The sequence below is a fragment of the Carettochelys insculpta genome, chromosome 1 (genome assembly GCF_033958435.1).
Source record: "Carettochelys insculpta isolate YL-2023 chromosome 1, ASM3395843v1, whole genome shotgun sequence".
Classification (NCBI taxonomy): domain Eukaryota; kingdom Metazoa; phylum Chordata; order Testudines; family Carettochelyidae; genus Carettochelys; species Carettochelys insculpta.
This window is the reverse complement of record NC_134137.1, coordinates 165579389-165604779: the sequence shown is the minus strand read 5'-3', so window position 1 is coordinate 165604779 and position 25391 is coordinate 165579389. Positions and strand designations below refer to the sequence as shown.

Genomic DNA, 25391 nt, shown 5'->3' with positions numbered 1-25391 from the left:
AACCGATTACCCACCTCCTTACTTGGGTTACTGCTGGGTAGTCACCTATTGTGGAGCACCCACGGGGACCACTCGAAGAAGAAAGAGAAGTTACTCACCTGTAGTAGAGATGGTTCTTCGAGATGTGTCCCCCTGGGTGCTCCACCACCCGCCCATCCTCCCCACTTTGGATCTCTGTCTAGTGTTTTTCAGGAGCATTCGAGGCGGTTGGTCAAGGAACTGTCGGGGACCGGATTGTGCACGCGGCCAGGGGCGCGCAGGTGGGCGGCACGCGGCCAGGGGCGCGCAGGTGGGCGGCGCGCGCCCGCACATACACGATCCAGGAGAAACTGCTGGAAGATTTCCGATCTGCGGTGCCCGGTGAGCCCGACACCTATTGTGGAGCACCCATGGGGACACATCTCAAAGAACCATCGTTACTACAGGTGAGTAACTTCTCTTTTAAGAACAGCACACACACAATTAATTTTAATGTGATACACATTTACTGTAGGACATTCACAAACATTTTACATATTCTATTTCCTCACACTTTGTGTGTGTGATTGTACTATTATCATCTTGACTTTCATAACTGAACCTTCTCTCTCTATGGAGGACATTATGGCCGTGTCTACACTAGCCCCAAACTTCGAAATGGCCATGCAAATGGCCATTTCGAAGTTTACTAATGAAGCGCTGAAATACATATTCAGTGCTTCATTAGCATGCAGGCGGCCGTGGCACTTCGAAATTGATGCGCCTCGCCGCCGCGCGGCTTGTCCTGACTGGGCTCCTTTTCGAAAGGACCCTGCCTACTTCGAAGTCCCCTTGTTCCCATCTGCTCATAGGAGTCCTCTTGGTTTCAGCTTCCCATTTCACTATGCACTGTTATGTAATATTAGGAAAGCATTTAGATCACATAAGGAATTACTATTGAAGCTTCAATGGTATTGTGATTGGGAACATAGAGGGATCATTTGCAAATTAATCTCTTTATTAATATGTGACCTATGTCATGACAAAGTCCCTTGCATAAAATAAACTTGCTATGAGGACTACTAAATGATCTAATAAGATCCAAATTGAAAACATTCGTGTGTGTGTGTAAATTGAATATATTGTATCTCTATACAATGTTTTGGGTCAGCAGGGATTATTGATCAACACATTAAATAACAGAGTTTGTTTTACTGTGTTCAGTCTTATCTACTGTATACTTGAGAGCATTTGTATGTCTGTCTCTCTGGTAATCTATCTGTGAATCAGTTTGTTCAAGAACTCCGAAGCAGTAAGAATTAGGACCACCAAATTTGGTATACTGCTTCCTCTTATCTTAAGTTAAAGCAAGGTCATAGTTTGGTTGTGCCAGAGAAACTGGATATGTATGGAATGGGATTGTTTTGCGTAAGACCAAAAGGGAGGGCACTGCTAGGAGATACAGTTGTACTGCGTTATGGCCACAGGGAGCAGCAAGGGTCAAAGATGGGATATAGGACAGCTATAATTCCATTTGGATAGTAGAGGGCAGGAAAGCTTCCTGCCTGCTGCCTGGGGAGGCAAGAGCCCCACTGTAGCCAGCCCCAGGGAGCTGCCCTCCACCAGGACCATTGTAGACAGCCTCCGGGAGCTGCCCCTCACTACTGCTGCAAGTCACAGGGAGCTGTCCTCTGCCCAGCATCGCCCTGGAGAGCCACCATCTGGGATGCAAGACCCCTGCTGCTGGCAGTGCTGGGGAGCCACCACCTGAGAAGTGCAACTCCTGTTGCAGGCAGCTGCAGTCTAGGAATGTGGCTCCCACCACAGCCAGCTGTGGGGAATGCAGCCCTCACCAGCTCCTCCATCCCCCAGACTTCTGCACTGAGCTCCTCTTCACCCCCAAACCTGACTTCCGTTCCCTCCCCTCATTTCCAACCCCATGCCCTGAGCCCCTCCTTAAGGACCCAGCAACTGTGCCAGTACTTATGTAAATATAAATAATAAAATCATTCACAAAAGAATTCACTTCATAATTCCGTATTTTAATGATTTTCCCTCTATTTGTAGAACACTTGAGCATTTTGCCTTCTATGAAACAATATTTAATCTTTCTTAAGTAGAATAATAAATAAAGGAAAACCCCCACAGAATACTTCAACTTAATAGCCTATTAAGGAGTGTGCTTTGCCTTTTCCTACTGAAGTTTTCTGTAGAATTTCAACATGTTTGCATGTACAAACTGATTAACAAGCCATAGTGTTTATGTTTAAAGTACACATTGCACTGATTTGTTTCAACACGCTGCTAAGGTTGTAGTAGTAGTAGTAGTAGTAATAATAATAATAATAATAATAATAATAATAATAATGAAGACCTTGCTCTTACAGAGCACTTTTCGTCACTAGATCTCAAGTTAATACAAAATGAAGAGTTTCGCCGTTTGACAGGATGTGGAGTTCACATATTTTTATGGCACTAAATATAAATTAAAGCTAACACATGAAGGCTATGTGTGCACTATAGTCATCTGCCAACAGAAGTTACTGTCAGAAGATATCTTCTGACAAAACTTCAGGCAACAGATTGCAGTCACACAAGAAAACGGATTGTTCTGTCGATCCTCTCTGTCGACAGAGAGCGACCAGACTGCCCAGCTGCTCTCTTGACAAAACACCAACAGGAAGCGCAGCATACAGGGTTGCCCTGTGTCCTGGAAGCTCTGTCTGTCAACAGAGGGCACCCCCAGAGCATCCACACTGGCTTTCTGTGAAGAGAGCGGATTGCTCTTTAGTTCAGCTTTAGTGTATGGCTGCATTGTGTCGGTAGATATTTTGTCTTAAAATCTCTTCCAACAGAAATGTCTGTTGACAGATGCTTCTAGTGTAGCTGTAAGCAAAATGTTTTCAAGTGGTGTGGCAAAATAACGGGTTTCCTTATTATCACAAATGTGGCCAAGTTCAACAGAATGCTTGAGAACATACTATATATTTACCTGGCATAATTATGTAGCACTGTCTAGTGCATGAAAGGGATAGAATATGTTACTATATTATGTCACGCTGTATGGCACTTGTAATTCTTGAAAGAAAAATAAGTTTCAGTAGATCCACACTCTTAGGTTTCATGACTGAGTCATGTGATTCACAACAGGATTAGCATGTTTTAAAAGAATGTAGAGCCCTCAGAAAATTCACTGATTATATGATTGAAGGGTGCAGATGGATTTCACGTCATCTTTTTTTTTCCTGCAACAGCTGGAAGTTGAATATCTGTGTCCTCTAGGAGTTTTTTAGCAGGAAAATTATTGGTTTATTATTGATTTTTCTTTTTCTAAGGCATAGCCTTGATATAAAACAACTTGATAGCTTTTTTTTCCCTTCTTGCATGAATCTGTATTTTTAGCATAGCATGTTCTTTTTCTGTTGACATTAATTTCTGTTCAAAATGCATATACTGTAATTATACAATAGTCCATCAAAATCTACATTCATAGTCATTTCAGGTTGTAAAGCTAAAGCACTCAGACATGATGAAACTACTTTTAATGTTGCACATGAGACTTTAATTCTCCCTCCATTAGACTACACATTATGAGCATCTTTGTATTTCACTTGTACAGCACATAGGAGTCTTGATCCATGACCAGCACTCTTAAATGCGATAGTGATATAAATAATAATAGAAATGAAAGAACAAATATTATATAATCAAGTATTTCATTGTAATATTTATATGCAAAAGGCAGAATCAATGTTATACCATAATTGCTCTAATTATTGAAGATTGTCATCAGTGCTTTTTCTAGAAAAAAGGTGCTGGAGTGCCCCAGCAGCCCCCAGGTTGAACCCCCTGGTGCCCCAAATCACCTCCCACTTTCCCCAGGATTAACCCCCCCCCCATAGCCTCAAACTGCCCCCCTCCCAGGTTTAACCCTTCCACAGCCCCCAACTGTCCCCAGGCGTAACCCCTCACAGCCCCAAACCATGCCCCACAGCCCAGGAGTCACTTACTTACCCAGGAGCTGTATGTGCTGCTGCCCCCCTGTTGTGACTTTGCTGGCTGCTGTCTCGTCTTCACCACAGCTGCGCGGGTCCTCCCATGTTCAGCGCGGCAGGGGCAGCTCTCAGTGCCCTGCCACGCTGAAAGAGTAAGACTCAATTTAATTGGTTTAACAGCCAGAACCCTCTTGCCTGCCATTAAACCAATTAAATCAAGTTCTACTCTTTCAGTATGGCAGGCAGGGAGCTGGATGAGTGAATGGTGACAGCAGTGGGAGCCGCCAATGGCTCCTTAAAGAGCCACATCTCTTTGAGTTGCCCAGAAGGCTTCCAAAATGGTGGCTCCAGGAAAAAAGTACTGGAACCTCGGTGCGGTCTCCCAGAAAAAAACCCTGATTAGGATTATGCAATCTTTGTGTTGTTATTTCTAAATCTTTGGTTATTCATGAAACTTTTGGTTTCTGAGTATTGTTATTGTGATGGAATATAATAAATTGTTCAATTACTTTTTACCCATCATAAACAGAAATGTAATGCGAATAACACATGAACCCAAAGCCTAAAATGAACATTTACCTTAGCTAGAGCAGGTACATTTCCTTCACTTATAAGACTCAGCTATTTGTTGCAGCCTTATAGTGCCCAGGGAAAGCCAGGAGATAGAGTGCTTTGTGTTTAGTTGCTCCTCTGGTGCAAATTAGTTCAGTTGCTCGAAATTGAGGCTATTCTTACTTGGACTCATAAATACACATTGAGGAGTGCAGTTTTCAGATGGGCCTTAGTGACCTGGGAGGACAAGTACCTTCTGAAAAGCACATAGTAGGAGGCTAACTTGTAGGCTTGACAATTTTGAAATGTTCTATACAGTGCCCTCACACTGGCTAGCAGATAAATCAGGAACTTTGGGTTGGGAGATCTGATGGCATAATATGGGAGGTGAATGAATGTCTGGCTCTGCTCTGAAAAGGGTGGATGGAGGACAAGTTGGCTGTCTATAGCAGAAATGAAAGATTGCTAGGCTGGTTTAAAATAGAAGGGAGGAATTGTAGGGCATTGGGGGAGCCTGGTTTTAGGTCAGGAGATATTCAGAATATCTGGTGATTTGATTGTGTAAGAGGACAGGAGATTGGGAGTAAATGTCTTTTAAAATATGTCTTAATCTGCTTTGATAGTGCATAATTTAAATAGGTCTTGCTTACTTCTCACAACCTTTGGGGAAATAATTTAATAAGCGATGAGCTTTCAGGGGCCAGACCCACTCCTTCAGATCTATAGTGTTTCCAGTACTGGCTGACAGTTATATAGCACAGAGCATGCATTCAAGCTGATAAATGCTAAAACCTCCCCAAAAAGGGAAAGGATTTTGATGGGGACCTGTGAAAAGAAGACTTTGCATTTGGAAATGTCTGTAGCCTGGGCCAGATTAACTTTCTGTGGGCCTCTCTGGGGGCAGTGGAATATGGCATGAGAAGGTTGGTCTTTGGAGTGAGGTGCAGGCCAGGGGCAATGGGACATGGCATGGCAGGGGCAGCCCCACTTTGGCCAGCTGATGCACTGTATAGGAAGAAGGTAGTTGCCAGATGCATGCTGGCCTGCCCAGCCTTGCAGCACCAGTGTATCCCTTCTCCAGGGGGTGGGGTGGAGTGAGTCGATGATGCGTCACATAGCCTCCCACAAATGCACAGTGCCCTGAACACCACCAACCCTGCCCAGAGCCCCCCTCCATCCTCAGTACCCAGTATCCCATAAAGACCCTCCCACTGCCCAGCATCATAAGAACATAAGAACATAAGAATGGCCATACTGGGTCAGACCAAAGGTTCATCCAGCCCAGCATCCCATCTGCCGACGGTGGCCAATGCCAGGTGCCCCAGAGAAGGAGAACAGAAGACAATGATCAAGTGATTTATCTCCTGCCATCCATCTCCTGCCCTTCTTCTGAAGGCTAGGGCACCATACTTTATCCCTGGCTAATAGCCATTTATGGACCTAACCTGCAAAAATTTATCAAGCTCTTTTTTAAACCCTAATAGAGTCCTGGCCTTCACAGCCTCCTCAGGCAAGGAGTTCCACAGGTTGACTGTGCGCTGTGTGAAGAAAAATTTCCTTTTATTAGTTTTGAACCTACTACCCATCAATTTCATTTGGTGTCCCCTAGTTCTTGTATTATGGGAAAAGGTAAATAATTTTTCTATATTCACTTTCTCCACACCATTCATGATTTTATATACCTCTATCATATCGCCCCTCAATCGCCTCTTTTCCAAACTGAAAAGTCCCAGTCTCTCTAGCCTCTCCCCATATGGGACCCGTTCCAAGCCCCTAATCATCTTAGTCGCCCTTTTCTGAACCTTTTCTAATGCCAATATATCTTTTTTGAGGTGAGGAGACCGCATCTGCATGCAGTACTCAAGATGTGGGCGTACTATAATACCATACGCAGATCTCCCCACCGCCTGGCTCCTGTTGGTCCCCATCAAAAGCCTGTCCCTTCCCCGGAGTCCCACCACCACAACAGCACATCACACAGACCCTCCCTATTGCTTGTCACCCCAAAATAAAACCCCTGCCCCACTGCCCATCATCTCACATCCTAGCATCCTCCCCCAACCTGTTATGTATTGATGACCCAGCACAGAGCAGGGATCCTTCTTTCCTGGGGGCAGGACAGCAGAAGGCCAGGGAGCAGAGAGTGGCCCCATTCCCCAGAGCCCCACCCAACCCCACTCACCCAGGTGCTGGTGCTCATGGTGGAGGAGGCTTTTCTGTAGGTGCTGGAACTAGGGGTACAGGGTGTGCTGCAGCTCCCCTGGCATGGTGTGGTTTACATTATATACTGAGGTTAAAAATAGGTTCAATGTCTCTCAGCACCCCCACTATAAAATTGTTCTTGCAGTCCTGGGCTTTTCTGCAGGGGGGTGGGTTGGAGAGGAATGGGGAGGTAGCCTCCAATTTCTCCAGCTTGCCACTACCACAGAACAGCAGGGAGAGGCAGGCTTGCTCCTGGAAGCCCAAAGCCAGATAGTCACCAGCTCAGAGCAACAACAGCAGAAGGCTCCTTTCTGCCCCCTGTTGCGAGCTGGTGTTGGGGGCCGAGTGGAGCCCTCAGGCATCTATGCACTGAAAAGAGCAAGCAGCAGGCAGGGGAGAAGTTGGTGTGGGGAGGAGCCAGCAGGCAGGGCCAGAGGATGTGGAGAGAAGCTTTGGCTAGCCAGGAGAAAGGAGTGAGTGGTGGTAGGAAGAAACAGAGTGGAAGGAAACCAGTTGCTCTGGGCACAATACAGGTGAGCAGATCAGGCCATGGCCCCTTTTGAATGTGCGTCTGGTGCCACAGACCCTACAGTGCCATTGTCAATCTAGTACTGTCTGTGGGTGGGAAGCGGTTCTCTGTCTTGGGGTCTGCTGGTATTGTTGGTAAGGAAGTGCCTGGACTGCAGTTAACTTGCCTAGCAGTGTTACTGTTTGCATTCTTTGAATCGTAGCTTTATATTTTGGTATGGAAACTCTGCAGACTTTCTTCCTGAAGTCTGTAGCTGCTTTGAGTTTCAAAATAAGGGGCATGTGTTATGTAATATAAAATAAGCAAATGCTTCTGAGTGCCAACTGGCAACTCTGATTTCTCTTCCTCCAGCTTTCTGTATTGTATGCTTCAGTGATAGATTCTAAACCTAGTTAACTAATTAAACAAGCCACAAGGATTAGCTAAGTGAAACATTTATTTTTTTAACCCTAGCAACATCCAACGCAGCAAGCAGCTTGGGAATTTACTTGTCCTATCACGCTTATACTAAAAGGAATAGAGAGAGTTGTGAAGAATGATGCATTACAAAGTGACCTATTTAGTTAATAGCCAGTCGATCCACTTAGCCATATCCACATCATTTTCTCCCAACAAGCATTTCTCCTTACGCTGCTTCATTCTTTTAACTAGGCCCTGCATCATCATCTTGCACTGCTTACACTTGACACTTTTTCCTTTATTACCCAGAAAACAAATTTATTCAAAATATTCCCAGTTAGTCTCTTTCTTCAGTACAGAAGCCATGACAGTTCTTCTGTTGTGAAAGTGTGGGGAACTATAGGAAACTGTGTGTGGACTGAATAATATCTTTTCTTACTATTTTTTGTCTCTCTTTTAGACAGAGTCTTACCTAACAATGCTGCCAGGCTTGGCCAAGGCCGACCACCACATAAGCAGAGAACAAAATCAGTCCTAGGCAGCCTGTCTCTTTCTTGTCACATGTTACCTTTTAGTCAACTGAGAAACAGAAATTGAAAGCTCAGAACTTTGAAGAAGCAAGAGTTAGTAGTTAAACTGGTCAGACTAGGGCCATTAATTCATTTTTATGACTATGTGTATGTAGCATGTTTGTGAGGATGTGTAGTTGTAACTGTTATTTTTAAACGAGAAATTTAGCATTTTATTGATTTTTTTTTTTTTTAAATAAAACTGATTTTTCTGATTTTTATTTTTGTTTAAATTGGTCTTTCTTAACCATTTCCCATAATATAGCAGACATGTAGTTTTCTCTGGCTAACTGATCTGAATAATTTGTCTGTGATCAGAGTGGCATTTTGGTTTAATACAATTATCTTATCCCTTTTATTACTCAGTTTCTGTGGTTAGTTCTGTTGGGCAGAAGAAGCATTTCTTTTTATATCTGGTCCTTTTTTTATTCAGCTCTAATACTGAACACTTTCAGTTGTGGCTGAAGGCAAGAATTTGTTCTTGGAGCATTTAAAATAGTATATAATTCTAAATGCTCTGGAAAATTAAATCCTAAGATCTCAAACTGTCACCCAAAATAAATGGAGACTTGACAATTTTAATCTTCCTTTTGATTACTTCTTTGGGGTGTGGTAAAATAAATTAAAAAACTAACATGCAGCAATGAGAGCATCCTAGAAAAGGCTAGCAGGAAATTAGTAATTATGTTGAGTAAAGGATTTGGATGACGTGCAGTAAATAATGCATGGAAATGCACACTGAGTAATTAAGATAAAAATAAAGAGAACAGTCCAACTGGTGCACTAAATAAGGCAAGGTTCATGTGGAAAATTATCTGCTTGGGTAATTAAAGACTGTATCATAATGTATGCACAAAGAGACCAAGTTAACGCAGCAATGAATCTAGCATTCCCAGATTTTGAGTGTTTGACTCTGCAAACATAACTTTCTTTAGTTTTAATTATTATGGATTTAATAAACCTATACGTTTATTACATGTATTATACATTTATTATATGTTTATAAACATATACTTTAAAGTCCTGGCCCTACTGAAGTCAAGGTAAGAGTTAGCATTTATTTCTGTGGGATCAGAATTTCACCCTAGAAGAGTTTAGTATATTTGCAGATGAGATGAAAGGTATTTTTATGTTGGATACAGTACAGCACTTTGGAATCTGGTAGATTGAACGTATATTGTAAGATATTGGAGCTCACTATTCTGTTTTTGATTTAGAGGTCCCATATGACTGCATGGCAGTACAGGGAGAGACAGATGGTTTCACATTTCATGGTGTTTAAGAATGGATATACACCTGAACCTCTTTAATCTGGCAACCTTGGGAAATAGTCTGTGCTGGATTATGTAGTTTTCTGGACCATGAGTGTTCATGTATATTGTTTTGAAAGTGAAAGTAAGAGTATTTTTCGAAGTACCGAGTTTTCATTTCATATGTAATATAGATAGAAAAATGTATGGGGTCTGGGAGGGAGACAGGGTGCAAGAGTGCACTGGGATGGAGGTGTAGGGTCTGGGAAAGAGGGTGCAGGAGAGTGCAGGGTCTGGGATGGAGGTGCTTGTGTGGGTGGGGAATGGGGTGAGGGAGGTACGGTGCAGGATCTGAGTATGAGGGTGATGGGATTGGGGCATTTACCTGACACCCTGCTCCCAGCAGTAGATATGGCTGTGCTCCTCCCCACCCTACTACTTCCAGGCACCACCAGCAGGGAAAATCCTCTGGATGAGAGCTTTGCAATGCTGCCATTCCCTCAACTGGGGGAAAAGAGAATGGCAGTGTGCAGAGTGGGGAGGAGGATGTTGCCAGCATCTGAACCATGGATGTTTCTGGATCAGGGACACCTGGAACTGGGAGGTTCAAGTGTACTTATCAGCTGCAACAAGTTTTCAAGTTTTGAGTTTTAAAGAAATACCAGAATTTCAAAAAGTTTCCCTGTTAATAAGCAATATAAAAATAGTTTTCAAATTTCCAAGACAAGTAACTTGTAACTATTTTTTCTTCCTAGCTTATTTCAGTAGACACTGTAGTACAGAAGCTTGTTTTCATATTAGACTGTATTTCCAAAACCAAAGCAATATATTGATTAGAAAGTTCTTATCAGGTTTGTTGCTTTGAAATTATTTATATTGTGTTAATATATTTGTTCCATTTTTTCCTCAGCTTATCCTGGGACATATGGAGCTGAAGTGCCAGTGTTTCTGAATGATAACCCATCTCACTGCAAACTACTAACTCTGTCTGGTTCTGTCAAGTCACCTACGATAAAGTTTGATCCCCCCCTTTTGATATTGATGCCTGTTCCTCTGGATATGAAAACAGACACACATGTCAGTATTATTCCAAAAGATTACTCAAGGTAAATCTTCACTTGAATTGCAGGTTAATTTGTCATGAACACTAAAATTATCATGCTTTTCTGCTGCAGGAGGTACTTGATAATTGCTGGGTGAGTTGATGTTCGTATCACTGTCTGTTCAATGGAGGAAAATGCCATATTTAGTAGGAAATAGTGGTGGTTAATGTCATTTTATCTTCACAGTGTGTTGGTATCTTTACTATGTGTTCTCAGAATGTGTCCATCCTCATTACAGGTCAGATTGTTATATGTGTTTTCACTTTTTTGGAAAGCGCAGGAGAACTTTGAAAAAGGAAGTAGCTATGACAGCTTCTTGGGGACATCAGCCAGAGATTCTTGTTATGAAAGTGTTACTTTTGTTGTCATGATTAAGTGAAAACATTGTAGCTGTTGTTTTTCTCTGGCAAATTGATTAGAAATCCTCATAAGCAGTTATTTTGGGTTAATATGATTTTGTGATATGCATCATTGAATTACATTGGATGTTCTATAATTTCATTATCTGTGCATGACTATTATATTTCAACAAAACAAACTTTTGGTAACTCAGAGATCAAAAAATGCAAATTAAATAGATTTATTAATTATTTCTCTTTCTTATTCATTTTTAGACATCCAAATATCCCACTATTAAATTGAAGATTTCAAAATAAACAAAATCTTTTCCTTACTCTCCATACCATGTTCACCCAAAGCTGGTGCCATATTAGGTTAACAGATGCCTCCCTGAGTCCTTTACCATGGGTTTTGTACCATATAATTTTGTTACTTAATATTTTTTAATAAGAGGCTTGGTAATTGTATCTAGAACTTTTACATTCTTGGGCACTAGTTCAAATAGGACTGAAAGGAATAGTGATTTAAGTTACCTTCCGATAGGTTCTGTTACCTGTGCTAAATGATGGTATGGCCTCGCCATAGTTTCCAGAGGATAGGTGCTGCTAACATATCAAAAACAAATACCACAGTTGGGGATGTTGTTAGTATGTCAGACAGAATTTGAATTGCTCCCTTCCCTAGCACTAGTGTCTCCAGACAAGAGCTGAGGTGCACTGATATGACAAGTGTTAGGAAGCTTGTACTTCCTTTGTGATGCACTTTTTCTGTGGTTAAATAGTAAATTTAATTTTCCATTGCAGTTAATAGCAGATTTCTATTGCAATGTCAGAGAACTAAGTGAACATCTTGTATTCACTTTCCTATAGATGTTGGTTATTTGTATGTGGGGCGAATGTCCTATGAATTCAATAATACAACTGGATCCAGTAGTACTCCATATGGACCTGGGGATCCACTCATGCAGATTTAATTACAGGTTTGGGCCTAAATTGGTGTGATCAGGAAAAGTATTTCAAAATGTCTCTCTCCAGTAGATTCCATTTTGTGCAAATAGATGTAGAATAACAGCTGTTTTGAATTTGGTAAGTGTTAATACAATTTAATCAATATAGAGGAAAGATTGATTGAGCAATAGGTAAATTTTAGGAATAAAAATATGGGTTGAGCCTCCCTAATCTGGAACTTTCTGGTTCAGTGACATCTGTAATCTGGTATGATTTTAGTTAGCTGGATGACCACTTTTCATAGGTGTGATCAGGTTTCCCTTGGTCCCATAAAGTTAGTTTCCAGCAACCAGTCCTGTCTCTCAGGGGGTGTGTCTACACTAGCCGGCTACTTTGAATTAGCCGGCACAAGAAATAGCACCCGTCGCGTCTACACATGCCGTGTGCTATTTCGATGTTGAAATGGACGTTAGGCGGCGAGACATCAAAATCGCTATTCCCTTCCGAAGATGGGAATAGTGCCCTACTTCGATGTTCAACGTTGAAATAGGGTGTGTGTAGATGATCTGCATCCTGCTACATCGAAATAGCGGGGTCCTCCATGGTGGCCATCAGCTGAGGGGTTGTGACACTCTGTCCAGCCCCTGTGGAGCTTTATGGTCCCCATGCGCAGCAGCCTTTAAAGCACCACGGACCCGGATTTCCTGTGGCAGGAAGCTGAGAGCGTGCAGGCAGCAGCACACACATGTGCTAGCCCTGCACACCCTCTACAGACCCTGACCCATTTACTCACCACCCATGGCATTGCGTCAGCCCCCAGAGTGCCCCCAGGGCTCCCCTCCTGAGGGGACCCAGCCACCCCCGGCAACCAAGCGGGGGGCCAAAAAGAGGCGGGGCCCCTCCTGGTCAGAGGCTGAGCTCTGAGACCTGCTGGGGCTCTGGGGTGAGGAGTAGGTGCTCCACGTGATGGGGAGCAAGCAGCGGAACGCAGAACTGTTCGCCCGACTGGCTGAGGGCCTGGCCGCCCAGGGTCACCCTGCCCACACTCCAGATCATGTCTGGAGTAAGGTGAAAGAGTTGTGGCAGGGGTACGCCTGGGCCCGGGACTTGGCCAGCCAGTCTGGGGCTGCCCCCACCACTTGCCCCTATCACGGGGAGCTCAGGGCCATCCTGGGCTCCTGGGACACCTCTTCCCCCTGGCCACCCTTGACACCACGGCTGATGAGCACCAGCAGGCCTCAGAGCCGGAGTCCGGCCTGGAGACCAGCCCCCCCCCCGGCCCCCCCCCCCCAAGGAGCCACCCCTTGGGAAGGTGGAGAAGGGGTCCAGCAGCGAGGAGAGGGGGCTTCTCATAGACCTCCCCTCTCGAAGCACCAGCCGGGCGTCTGCCCACCAGGCTTCCACCGACTGCGACAATGGACGGTCAGGTACGTACCCCACAGGGCACACACCCACAGGCCATGGGATGGGGGCACTAGATATGACGAAGAGCCTCACACCCACAGGGGACCCCAACCCTCAAAGCCCAGCCACAGCACGGTCCCAGGATGGCAGCACAGCCGTCAGCACCCACACCCATGGACAGCACTGTGCCCTAACTCTGGGGGCAGGGGGACCATGCAATGGGGACAGCCAACAGGGACATCACACCCACCGACAGGGATGGAGACCCAGCACCCAAGGAGTGGGTGGGGGGAACGGGCCACGGGCCAGGGTACTAACAGCCTTCCCCTCCCTCTCTCCATCTCTGCAGCTGCACCATCTGACACCCCACGCAGCCAGGCACCCTCCATGGTCCCCGAGAACCCGCCAGAGGTCGGCCACTGCCAGCACCTGGAGACACCCCCAAGGTCAGCGGGAACTGTCCCGCCACTGCCTGACCCTGGGGATGGCCACTGTGGACCCCCAGCTCCTGGCGGCTCCCCTGCGGCAGACGGAGGTGGCGGAGGAGAGACTCCGGTTTGACTGCAAGGAGTCCACCTGGTGGTGGGCAGCATGGGAGGATTTTATAGGGGTGTTCCAGGACATAGCCGGGTCGATCTGGGAGGCTGTCGCCTGGCTCCAGCCCCCCGCTGCCCCTCGGGTCGTCCCTCCTGCTGCTCCACCCGATGCCCCCCCGCCGCGCTGCCTGCAGCCTCGGCGCCTGCCGTCCAACCTGCCGCCCCATCTGCTTCTCCGCCTGCTGCCCCACCTGCCACCCCACCTGCCAGCTCCCCAGGACCAGAGCCCACTGGGGGCTGAAGACCGGCCAGTGGAGGCATCCTGGCCATATTTGCTGGTCCTCCCGGCCCCCAGCCGGCCACGCTGGGGACCGTGGACATGAGGGGTGTCGCGAGCTGTACCTGCCGGGGGTCGCGCCCCTCTACCCCCACCCCAGACTGATTGGCCAACGGCCGAGCCGTCTGCCAGGCCCCCATTTGTACTAGTTGTCCCCCATGTATATAGTTGTCCCCCTTTGTATATTGGTTGCAGTTTCTGTTGTGCACAAAACAAAGTTAGCAGCTTTAAAAAAAAAAGGTTTTATTTTCCAAATAACTGGAGGAGTGTGCTTGTTGGGGGGGTGGCTTGCGGGTGTTGGTGGTGGTGGTGTGCGGGCTGTGTGTGTGTGGGTCCTCTGGGGAAGGCCAGGGATGTGCTCAGGGGTCTCCCTGATTGAAGTGGGCCTGCAAGGTGGGTGCCGTACCCGCTCAAGGTGGGCCTGCCGGCTGGGTGCGGCAGCTGGCTGGAGGAAGCCCGTGCTGACATCGACTGCCCACCCCTGGACGAAGGCCTCCCCCTTGCTTTCCACAATGTTGTGGAGTGTGCAGCACACGCCCACAACCTGGGGGATGTTCTAGAGACTGATGTCCAGGTGGGCAAGAAGGCACCACCAGCGGCCCTTCAGACGGCTGAAGGTCCTCTCCACCACCTGGCGGGCATGGTTCAGGCGGGCATTGAACCGCTTCTGGCTGGCATTGAGGTGGCCGGTGTACGGGTGCACGAGCCAGGGCTGGAGTGGGTAGGCCGCATCCACCACAAGGCAGAGGGGCATGGTGGTGTCCCCCAGAAGGATCTCCCTCTGGGGAATGTAGGTCCCCGCCTCCGGCCGGCAGCACAGGCCCGAGTTCCTAAAAACATGAGCGTTGTGTGTGCAGCCAGAGCAGCCCACGTAGACGTCCTGGAAGTGGCCCCGACTGTCCACCGTGGCATGCAGGACCACAGACTGGTAGCCCCTGCAGTTGATATATCTTCTTCCGCTGTGGTCTGGGGTGCAGATGGGTATGTGGGTCCCATCCAGGGCCCCGAAGCAGTTTGGGAACCCCATGGCAGCGAATCCACCGATTGCTGTGTCCAGGTGCCTGAGTCGGATGACCCTCTGGAGCAGCATGGCATTGAGCGCACGGACCACCTGTGGGGAGAGAACACACACCCCATGAGGGTGTGTGGGGTGCCCCAGGGCCCTCTTCCTGGGCACCTCCCCGCGTACTCCCTCCCCAGCCCCACACCCAGCCCCTCCCTCCCCAGTGGGTGCATGCCCGGGCCTCCTTACCTCCATGATGATGGCCCCGACCGTGGCCTTTCCCACTCCAAACTGGTGTCCCCCGGAGTGGTAGCTGTCTGGAGTGGCCAGCTTCCAGACAGCTATTGCAACCCTCCTTTCGATGGGGACGATGCGCCGCATCTGGGTGTCCTGGTGCCTCAGTGAAGGGTTGAGCCACTGGCAGAGCTCCAGGAAGGTCTGCCAGTGCATGCAGAAGTTCTGCAGCCACATGTTGTCGTTCCACTCCCGTATGACCAGCTGCTCCCACCACTCGGAGCTGCTGGGGTAGCTCCACAGGTGGGGGAGCACCCAGCGGGTGAGGAAGAGGGGAGCCTGTTGGTCAGGGGCATCCCCGTCTGCCCCCGGTGCGGGCTCCTCTGGCAGGAACCACTGGGCAGCCTCCCGGGCAGCACCTAGCAGGGCGCTTGCCCCCTGGATGACTACCTGGAGGGCCTCTGCTTCCTGCTGCTGCTCCTGCTGCTGGGAGTCCATAGCTGCTGTGACTTGGTCTGCAAGAGTATGGAGAGTACTCTATGGACCTCGTGCTGTTCAGGCTGGGTGTGTCTGGGAGGGGCCCTTTAAAGGAGCGGCTTGCTGTTGACCCAGAAGGGCTAGTCCAGCCTGTGACCTAGTCTGCGGGCTTTGCTGGCCCCTTTTTTTGATGGGGAGCGCTTGTGTTGTGGACGCGCCACGTTTCCTTCCGGGGTGGCTCCTTTTGATGTTCCCCATTGCCACTCCGATGTTGAACGTCGACGGTACCAGCCCTGGAGGATGTGTAGACGATACACGTCGAAGTAGGCTATTTTGATGTCCTTACTTTGAAATAGGCTACTTCGACATAGTGTGCTAGTGTGTAGATGTAGCCAGGGTGTGTCTACACTTGCATTCCTCTTTCGAAAGAGGTATGCAAATGGTGTATAAATTTGCATATTTTACACTCACTTGCATATTCTAATTTCGAAAGAGCTTTATTTAATGGGAAGGATTCTTTCGCAGATGGGATTTACTTTCAAAAGAGCAGCGTCTACACTGGTTTTCTTCTTTTGAAAGAAGCTATTTTGAAATAAGAATATGCAAATGGTGTCAGATGTGCAAATTTGCACCTCATTTGCATTTTTGATTTACCTCATTTGCAAGTGTAGACGCACCCTCAGTGTTCTGTGCTGTTATTTAGCTGTAATTTACCCCTAAATGTCTTCTAAGAGCCCAGTAAGCAGTAGAAGTGTTGGTAATGTGCTAGACAATATTGACTTCCCGTGGTCTGGCAAATTCTCTTGTCATTAGAGAGATTCAACCTGTAATAGGTCTTAGTTTGTAAAAATGGTCAGTAAAGTCTGTTCTGCCATTGAATGCTGAGTTGTAGTGGGTCGTTTCAGAAAACTAACTGCAGTACATTTGTTTTTAAAAAAAAAAAAAAAAAAAAAAAAAAAAAAAAAAAAAAAGAAAGATAAAAGACTTAAATTTTATTCAGTTAGTTTTAGTTGACTAATAATTTTAAAAGCAAATCTGTGTTATGATCACGGTTCATATAGCTACCTGCAAAAACAGTTTGCTATGTGAATGAATCAAGTTTGTTATTCTTGCCCTTTGGGAATAAATGTCAGTATTATTGATTTTTAACACAGGTCATCAGCACTACAAGTTGAAATTCCAGAGCTTGAACTTGAAGATGGTGACAGGATTAATCCCCTTTCTGTGCAGTTTCCAAGTGGCCAAGTTATTGCTGTTTCACCGGAGGGGACAAATGTAGGCCTCACTTGTCATATCACCTTCAGGTCATCTAGGCCAGTGTCATTTTTAGGAAACATATTCTTCATTGATGGTGAAAAAAACAGGTAATGCTCTTAAATAAATTAATTTAAGGGCTGGAAGGGTGGGCTCCATGTTGGGGAGAAGTGTGTAAAACACACACCACGTGACATAAGGTAGCTGGACGAAATTATAAGGAGTTCATGTTATAAATTAATACATTTGAAGGTAATTTGAAGAAATACATTTTGTTTTTACCTGGATTCCAGTTCTAAACCACACTATTCAACTTTGCTCTTAAGATTTAAATCATTTAAAAATATTGTACTTTGCCCATAGTTTGTTTAGTTTTTCTCTGTTCCCATTCCCTTTTATTGTCTTTTCAGAAGTGTTGGGTTCAGTAAACCAAATCCTACTACTTTGGGGCTAGATAATTTTGTTATTTTTTAAAAAAAAATCTCCATTCTGTGTTTTGTGTTCTGTTTTAATCAATATTTCATCCTATTTGACTCAGGTATCAGAATGAAATATGGCATTCCTATTCATTCAGCTTTGTGACGTGCTTTGCAGTCTTCCAGAATGAAACCTTCCTATTAACCCAATGTATCAGCATTTTAATGCATGAAGTCATGCAATACACTGAACAATAATCTTTAGAATTCTATGTAAAAAACCAAAATGCTTCTGACTGTAAGGGTTGCATGACACTTGCAGGACTTGTTTCAAGTGACTAATAGTCTGTAGCAGTTGGCAGCAACCCAACATTGGCTGGATTATATGGACACTTCAGATTGTCTTGAACCCAAACCTCCATGGAATCATCACCCGTCCTCCTGTGCTGGTGTTAGGAAGTCCCTCCTCCCATTCCACGGCTCTTCATGGCATAAGGGAGAGCTGGTGGTCTTCTTTTCTGCACTGCAGATCTTTGTGGAAGCTGTTTTCTGGAAGCCTCCTATTCACCAGTCTTGCTCCCACCCCTCCTCCCTGCACACAGACAAGGAAGCAGGAGACATAATCTGTCTAAGATTTCTATCAACATCTTTTGCATAAAGCTAGTTCAGTAGAGTTCTTAGTAGTGCTATGCTAATTTATGGTCTAGGATATGAAATCAAACACATCACAGTAAAGGTTCAGAATCAGGAAGTAGATGAGCTAAGTTAGCTAATTCCTTCTCCTGTCTTCCCCAAAACAACTTTAGCATCACTTTTTGTTTTAATTTGTATGTAGTACTAGCAAATTGACCAGGCATTGCTCAGGTATTGAAGTGAAGTAAGGTATTTTTCTTTTTTTGTCCTGTTTGGGACTGCAACCCAGATCGCTGGGAGGAGAAGTCAGGATTGGGCAGTGCAGGCCTGTCTCCTCATGGGACCAGCTCCACCTTCAGCACTGTGTCTACCTCTGGCAATTCTCCTGAGACCTCCCAACCCTTTGCCATAAGGCCCTTACTCTGTGATTCCCACACCTCCTGCCTGACTCCACCCCCCACCCTCAGCCCCCTGTCCACTGCCCTCATGCCATCCACCCCATAACCTGAATTCCCCCAGTAAAACCATAGTTTGACATCTGCAGCCCCACCATATACCCTGAGCCTCTCACACACTGAACACTCTGTCCTCATCCAACCCCTACCCTCACCACACCAACCCCATCACTTCTACTAAATTCCCCTACCATCTCAACCCCTGCACTCCTCCACCTCCTGGCCACAGCCCTCCTCCACTCCCCAACACCACTTCTAAGCCCTGCCACCAAACCCTCAGCTCACAGCCCTCCGGCTTCTGCCCTAACATGCACCCCCACACCGAAACCTCTCCTGTGAGATCTACACCAGCATCCTTACCCAGATCCCCCTTACTCATACCAGACAATGTGTTCAGAGTCTCCCACCACCCTGCCCTCACTCCAGCACACCCCCATCCTGTGCCCCTGTACTCAAAACCCTGCTCTCACTTCTCTACCCCCTACCCTCAGCCATGCAACACAACAAGCGTTTGACCCTTATCCCCACCCTGTGCCCTCACTGCAGCACCCTCCACACCCTGCCCTGACTCCCCACCTCTCCCAGCCCCTGCTGTAACTCCTATCTCCCTGCCTTTAGCTCTCCCCTACCCCAACACTTACCTACCCCTCTTTCATTTTCCAAAAATAGTCTATTTGCATAAACGATATACAGTTCCTTTTATTTTACAAACAGATCCCTTCCCCTACTTTATTTAAATGCCTGAGCAATGCCAGTTCAATTTGCTAGTATAAAGCTAACTATTTATTTGTGCTACTATGTTATGACTACTTAATTAATTAACGAGGTAGTGGTTGGCATTTTTATATTCTGTCTCTTGATCTATCAGTGTAACTCCACTAAGATGCTTCTCTTCTTTTTTTTAGTAAACACATTTTATTTACTTCTAAGAGAAAGTTATTTGGGACGTAGTTTCTTTGAAAACCTTTCAGTAATTGGTAGAAAAGGGTAATACAAAATAATAGAATTTTGAGGCTTGAAAAATAGCTGCTTAGTGGGTGCAGTGCTTAGTTTTATTAAGTCACTTTTATATGGTGCAGTAGCAGCCTATAAAATCTCATAATGGAGGTATGAACCATTTCACTGCATAATAAACTTTTGTTATCTGGTTTGCCATTAAAATGAAACAAGGAATATTACCATGCACTTAAAGAAGGATTTAATTAAAACAAATTAAATAAAATGCTGGCATTAAAGTAATGTTCTTTGGGAAGGTACAGGTATATCTTTCACTTTGGTTTGCAAACACCTACTGCACCAGAGCAGGAAAAATTTGCCTATCAGTACCTGTAGAGTGGTGGCACTCTCACTTCGTGGCAATAACATCTCTCATAGCTGATTGTGGTGGTTCAACCTTGACCCTCCTTCAGTTCCTTCTTACTGCCTATGGCTAAGTTGGAGCACTGAGTAGTCTTAACCTTGTAATCTCTCAATGAATTTAGTTTTTTCTCCATTGTTGTACATGTTTAGTAGTACCCTTTGCGTTAGTTATAGTATTTTATTTTCTCAATTATGCCCTGTGATGGGGTGGACTAAGCCCCAGTGCCCCTACAGGAGTCCAGAAGCCTTGCTGCACCCCATCCCACCAAGAGGAGCAGAAAAGAGGTCCTTCAGGCAGGATAGAGTGGCTGTCACAGCAGCAGCCAATCAGGACCCAGTAGACTGGTATAAAAGAAGCTTGTTGGGCTAGGCCCTGGCAGTTCCTCACAGGAACTTGACCCAGTTAAGGCTATATACTGACTGGGAGACCAGCAGCACTATGGACAGCTCCAAGTTTGAGCTGAACTTAGACCTGGCTGAAGCCCAGGTCCAGTGGTGGAAGACTGGCCACAATCCTCCTGCAAGACCTCGTAACACCATGGACAGGTCTAGTCAGAACCTTAAAGATGACCAGACAAAGACCTTGTGCAGCACCCCTTTGCTATAGAGGGCTGCTCGCAAGCAGGTGGGCCCTGTTATATGCCCTTACTGGGCTTTAAAAATCCTTCCTGTCAGGGAGCAATCTTCTACATTGATACCCACACTTGATGGTTTAGGTTCCAGGAGTGCTACCAGTGCACATACCAGAGCAAGTTCCTCTCCAAAGACACGAAGGAGCATTTTCTTGCCAGCTGTGCTGAGGAAGAATTTGCGTAAGATTGTTGTTTTAAAACTGTACTTCGTCTTGGTGACTAGCATGGCCTATTCAGCTAAATGAAAACTATTTTCGGTCTGGTTAGTAGTGGAAATCCAACCAACATTGGCCTTTTATCCATGATACTCTGGAGTAATGCATGTAATGAAATGTCTGCATCTTCAGTTGTTTGGAACTTTCATTTAGTTTACGGATGGAGCATTTGGCAGTAATATTGGTATTTCATTCCTGCATTTCAAGGAAGCTTCTCCATTGGCATGGTAACAAGATTTTTAAAAGGGCTTCTTTGTTTACATCCTGCATTCTGAGAGCTGTTTCCTCTATGGAACCTTAACTTAGTCCTGCTGGCTTCAATATGACCTCCATTTGAGCTCCTGGCATCTTGTCACTTTTTGCTTTTGTGTTAGAAAACTGTGTTCGTAGCAGCAAAAACATCTGCATAGAGAGCATGAGATTTGCAGGCTCTGAAGGCTAAGCCTCCTTAGAAGGTAAGTTTATCTTTGGAGAACTATGTAGACTTATTCAAATTTTTGTCTTAAGTGTTAGTTTCATTTGAACCAGGTGGGGTATTTCCCTGTGTTCTTCCCTCAGCTACATTCACCTCTTGGGGAGCAGTGTCTCCGTACCTTAGCTGTGTTTTATCTGGACAAGGCTAAACTGGTTTGTGCTTTGCCTTAATTGGTTGTGTGAAGTGCAGATTGCATGAAGAGTCAAGCATCCTCTTCACCAGTGATCTTCAAATGGACAACATTCTGCATCAAATAGTCTCAGAGGGGCAGCCATGTTAATCTGTACCTTCACAAAAAACAAGGAGTCCTGTAGAACCTTAAAATGACTAATAATTTTATGTATTGTTAGGTAATGAGCTTTTGTGGGTAAGAAGTGGGTCTTACCCACAAAAGCTCATTACCTAATAAGTAAAATTGTTAGTCTTTTTAAGGTGCTACAGGACTGCTTGTTTTTTTGGTGATTATGTGTCAAGGCTGCTTTGGCTATGCCCATAGGTGAGTGCAAGCTCATTCTTTGAGGGCGCAAGCAACATCCATAACATTCCCCATTGACATTTGCATATTGCCCAGTTTCAGGGAAGCAGCATGTACGTGGTAGATGCTTCATGAAACTTACCATAACTTTCTAGGGCAGGTGTAGACTTTGGTAGCATGGTCCTGTATTCCTTGTTTAGCTTGATTCTGAGCCTCTCCTCCTGGAGCAGTGCTTCTTGTGTCCCCTAAAAGGAAAACACATCTCCGTCTATTCAAATAAGTTGTTATTTACTGTAGCTATGGTTTTTCAAGATGTGATGCAAACATGTACTCCATGACATACCCTCTGCATCAGAGTTCCATTTCCTGCTGAATGGTGTGAAGGAACTCTGGGATCGTTGGGGCAATGCTGCATGTAGCTAAGGGAAGGGCTATGGCCACGAGGCATGAGTGTGGCTCTTCTGCAGGTACTGCTCGTCAAATTACCCGGTCTTCAGTGCACTAGATGCGCACACACACTTTAAGTGTAATATATATGTTTACCATATCTCAAATAACCAGTTACAGTATGTAACCGTTTCTGTTTTGCAACACTTGGGTTCACAAAAGCAAGAACATTTATACCAAAGTGTCATACAGTAGCATCTCTTTATTGATGTATTGTAGATGTGGTCCCTCATCAGAGGTTATGATATTAATAATGTCATGATCTTGGTATTCTAGGTATCACGCAGTACATGCATGTATCTTTCATTTATGACTTACATGTGTGATCTTGTTGTAGAATAAGCCTTCTTAAATTTGTGCAGTATTTCTACATGCATGAAAACCAAAGAAATAGTGTGTATTGTGTTGTTCATGCGTCCTCTCCCAAAATACACTTTTAAAAATTAGAACTTCTCAGAAAAAGTTAGAAGAAAAACACAAGTGTGATACTTGTCCTCAAGAGATCTGAGGATTTCATCTGATAGCCGTATCCAAGGAGAAGCACGTTGTTCATCCTAAGTTTACACTGCTTGCCGCAGCAGTGATACCATTTCTTTGCCCAGATCAGAAATAACCTTATCTGGCAGCTTTGTTGCTAGGTTACTAAAGAGGGATCCTTCCACTTGCCCTGGAAAAGTCACCTTTTGTTTGTGGAATCACAGAAACCTTCTGCTAGATGGCCAAATATCTTTAAGTGGAAATAGTTAGAGCATCCTTACCTATACCCAGAATACACGAAAATCTGGGGTACCACTGGCTCTTAATGGCTGCCCACTCACCTCTTTCTATCCTTGTTTCCTGGCTCTGTTCTTTCTGGAGTTAACTTAAAAGTAAAAGACTGCCAGGCCTATTAGCAGAGCGAGCTTTGAAGCTGTGAAAGAGCCATTCAAGTGGTAATGAAGCCATTTAACAAGTATTTGACAGCCCCAGGTATATACTGTCAGTTTCTGAATTTGTGTTAGTTTTACAGGACCTTCATTTACAATTTTCTTAAAAATGTTTCATTAGTATGTTGAAGATTATGAAATCACATCTCTAAAAAAATTGTCATCCCCCTGGTTGCCATCAGGCATAGGTGCACCAGTTTAATAGTACTGTCTAGGGCCCAATAAATCCTAAAGACGGCTACATTAAAGTTGGTTGTACGCTTGGGATTATAAAAGGACTGTCGACTATTTTCTCAACAGAATAAAGCCGTTTGAAGAAATCTTCAGGATTGTTTGTGGTTTTGGGGGAAAGCTAAGAGCCAAGTCCATTTTACTGCAGAGGCAAACTAACTACATCGGTTTCTGTACTCTGTGTGCTTATTGAAATTCCTGTACCATAACAACTCAAAAGCTTTTTCTCTTTTGTGTATGAGAAGTGATAACAGCTTCTGCAGTGTATATATATCTGTTTAGCAAGGCTGCTAGCTGGAGCTTGATTTTTATGTTACCTTCGCTCACTACTGAGTCTAGGTAGAGATCTGCTTCTGATAAATTATAAAGTTTGACCCAAACTCAATGTAAGCTTAATCATGTCAAGTTGCTTTTGCATGTGATCCAAACATGACACTTGTAATTCTCATGGGATTCATGTCTGGTTGCAAGGGTCGGGGTGTCAGGGAGCTGGGAAAACCAACTGTTCCATCCATCTTTCTCTGGAGGCAGTGGTGATGTGAACCTGTTGGTCAAGCTGCTGCTGGTGCTGCTTCCCCAGGTTTTGGGGAGGAGGGAAGTGCTGCTTATAGCTGTGCAGTTGGATCTGGGGCTACCTGCTGCAGTAGGCACTGGCCTCACTTCTCTAAGCAGGTGGAAATGGGAGGGCGGATATCAGGAGTTGCTGCAGAAAGGAGTCACAGTTCCCTGTGTCTCCATTCAGTGTGGGTACTTACATGCCTTTCCTTGCCAGGGCTGCTCAACACCACACCCTGCTGCAGCCATTGCCATCCCACGAGGACTGGACATCCCACCTAGTTCCAAAGAGCTGCAGGACTTGTCCTGAACTCCTCAGCACCATCCCCACCCGAATACCATCCTGCAGCAGCCTAGCTAGCTGCCTTTTGGGGAGCAAGGAGGCCATGCCTCCAGCTCTGGCCACATGAACGAAGTGGGAGCAGATCTGGAGAAAGTGATTTGAGTTCTGCAGCAATGCTGAGGGAGATAAAAACAGTGTGTGCTGTGTGTGTCCATTGCCAGTCCCAAGGAGTTGCTTCTGTGGGTCTGGTGCTGTCAGGATGCAATAGACGCATATCCCATATCTACTATTGCATGAAGCTAGGGAACTGAAGGAGTCACATCACAGCTGCCCAGCAGCTTGCACTGCACTCAAAGACAGATGTGTTCCATGTGTACACAGGAAATGTCTCTCCTCTACTAATACAGATTCCTGCTCTTTTGCAGTGGCAGCTGGTGTGGCTGCTTGTGGCCTGTAGGTTCCCTACATCTATCTGATCACACTCCTCTCTTTGCACGAGTATGTCCAGCCCTTGCCTGCTGCTGTAGGGGCTCCTCACTGGTAGCCTGGGCTCAGTGAGGTAAGGAGGAGACCTTCTGCCTATATTCACAGTTCCTGCTCCTTGCAGTAGTGCATGTCTTGCTTGGCTCACTTCCCCCTGCATGTTGCTAAGGCTACTGGTAACCATGCAGGGAGCTGCTCTCTGCCTGAAGTTGCCCTGGTTTCTGCCCTTATAAGTCCTGTTATCAGACAGGAAAAAAAAAGTTAGATGAGGGCAGTGATAAGGTGACTATCCAACTGAAAGTATACTGTACAAAGTATATCTGATTGAAAACATTCGTACTTGGGTCCTATTGAGTTTGGGTTGAGTGGCAAGCCTCTAACTTTTAAGTAGCTCTTAATGTGTGCTTTATTTGGGACAATGATGCTTGTCACTTCAGGTAGAAAGAAGGTTGGGGAGTGCTACTATATTCATTGTGTCCAAGGTCAGAAGTGGCTATGATGATCTTACTGTGACTTGCTACACAATCCAGGCCTTAGATTTTCCCAAAAATATTTTCTAGAGCATATCTTCCAGGAAAAAAGAAATCCAGTCTTGATTTTAAAAATAGGCAGAGGCGGAGAATCCATTATGATACTTGGCAAGTTGATCCAATGGTTAGTCTTCTGATAAAAAATGTGCACCTTATTTCTAGTCTGAATTTGTCTAGCTTCATCTTGT

The 25391-nt window shown here is 45.4% G+C and overlaps 1 protein-coding gene across 1 annotated transcript in view; it reads left to right on the top strand.

Annotated features, from left to right (window-relative positions):
• The window catches only part of CFAP47 (cilia and flagella associated protein 47), a 324141-nt gene that overhangs the window by 127296 nt on the left and 171454 nt on the right, over window positions 1–25391 (top strand). Inside the window, exons 25-26 of the mRNA XM_074988334.1 lie at window positions 10365–10560; window positions 16989–17198. Coding sequence (XP_074844435.1) covers window positions 10365–10560; window positions 16989–17198 — 406 coding nt within the window. The remainder of the gene's footprint in view (window positions 1–10364; window positions 10561–16988; window positions 17199–25391) is intronic.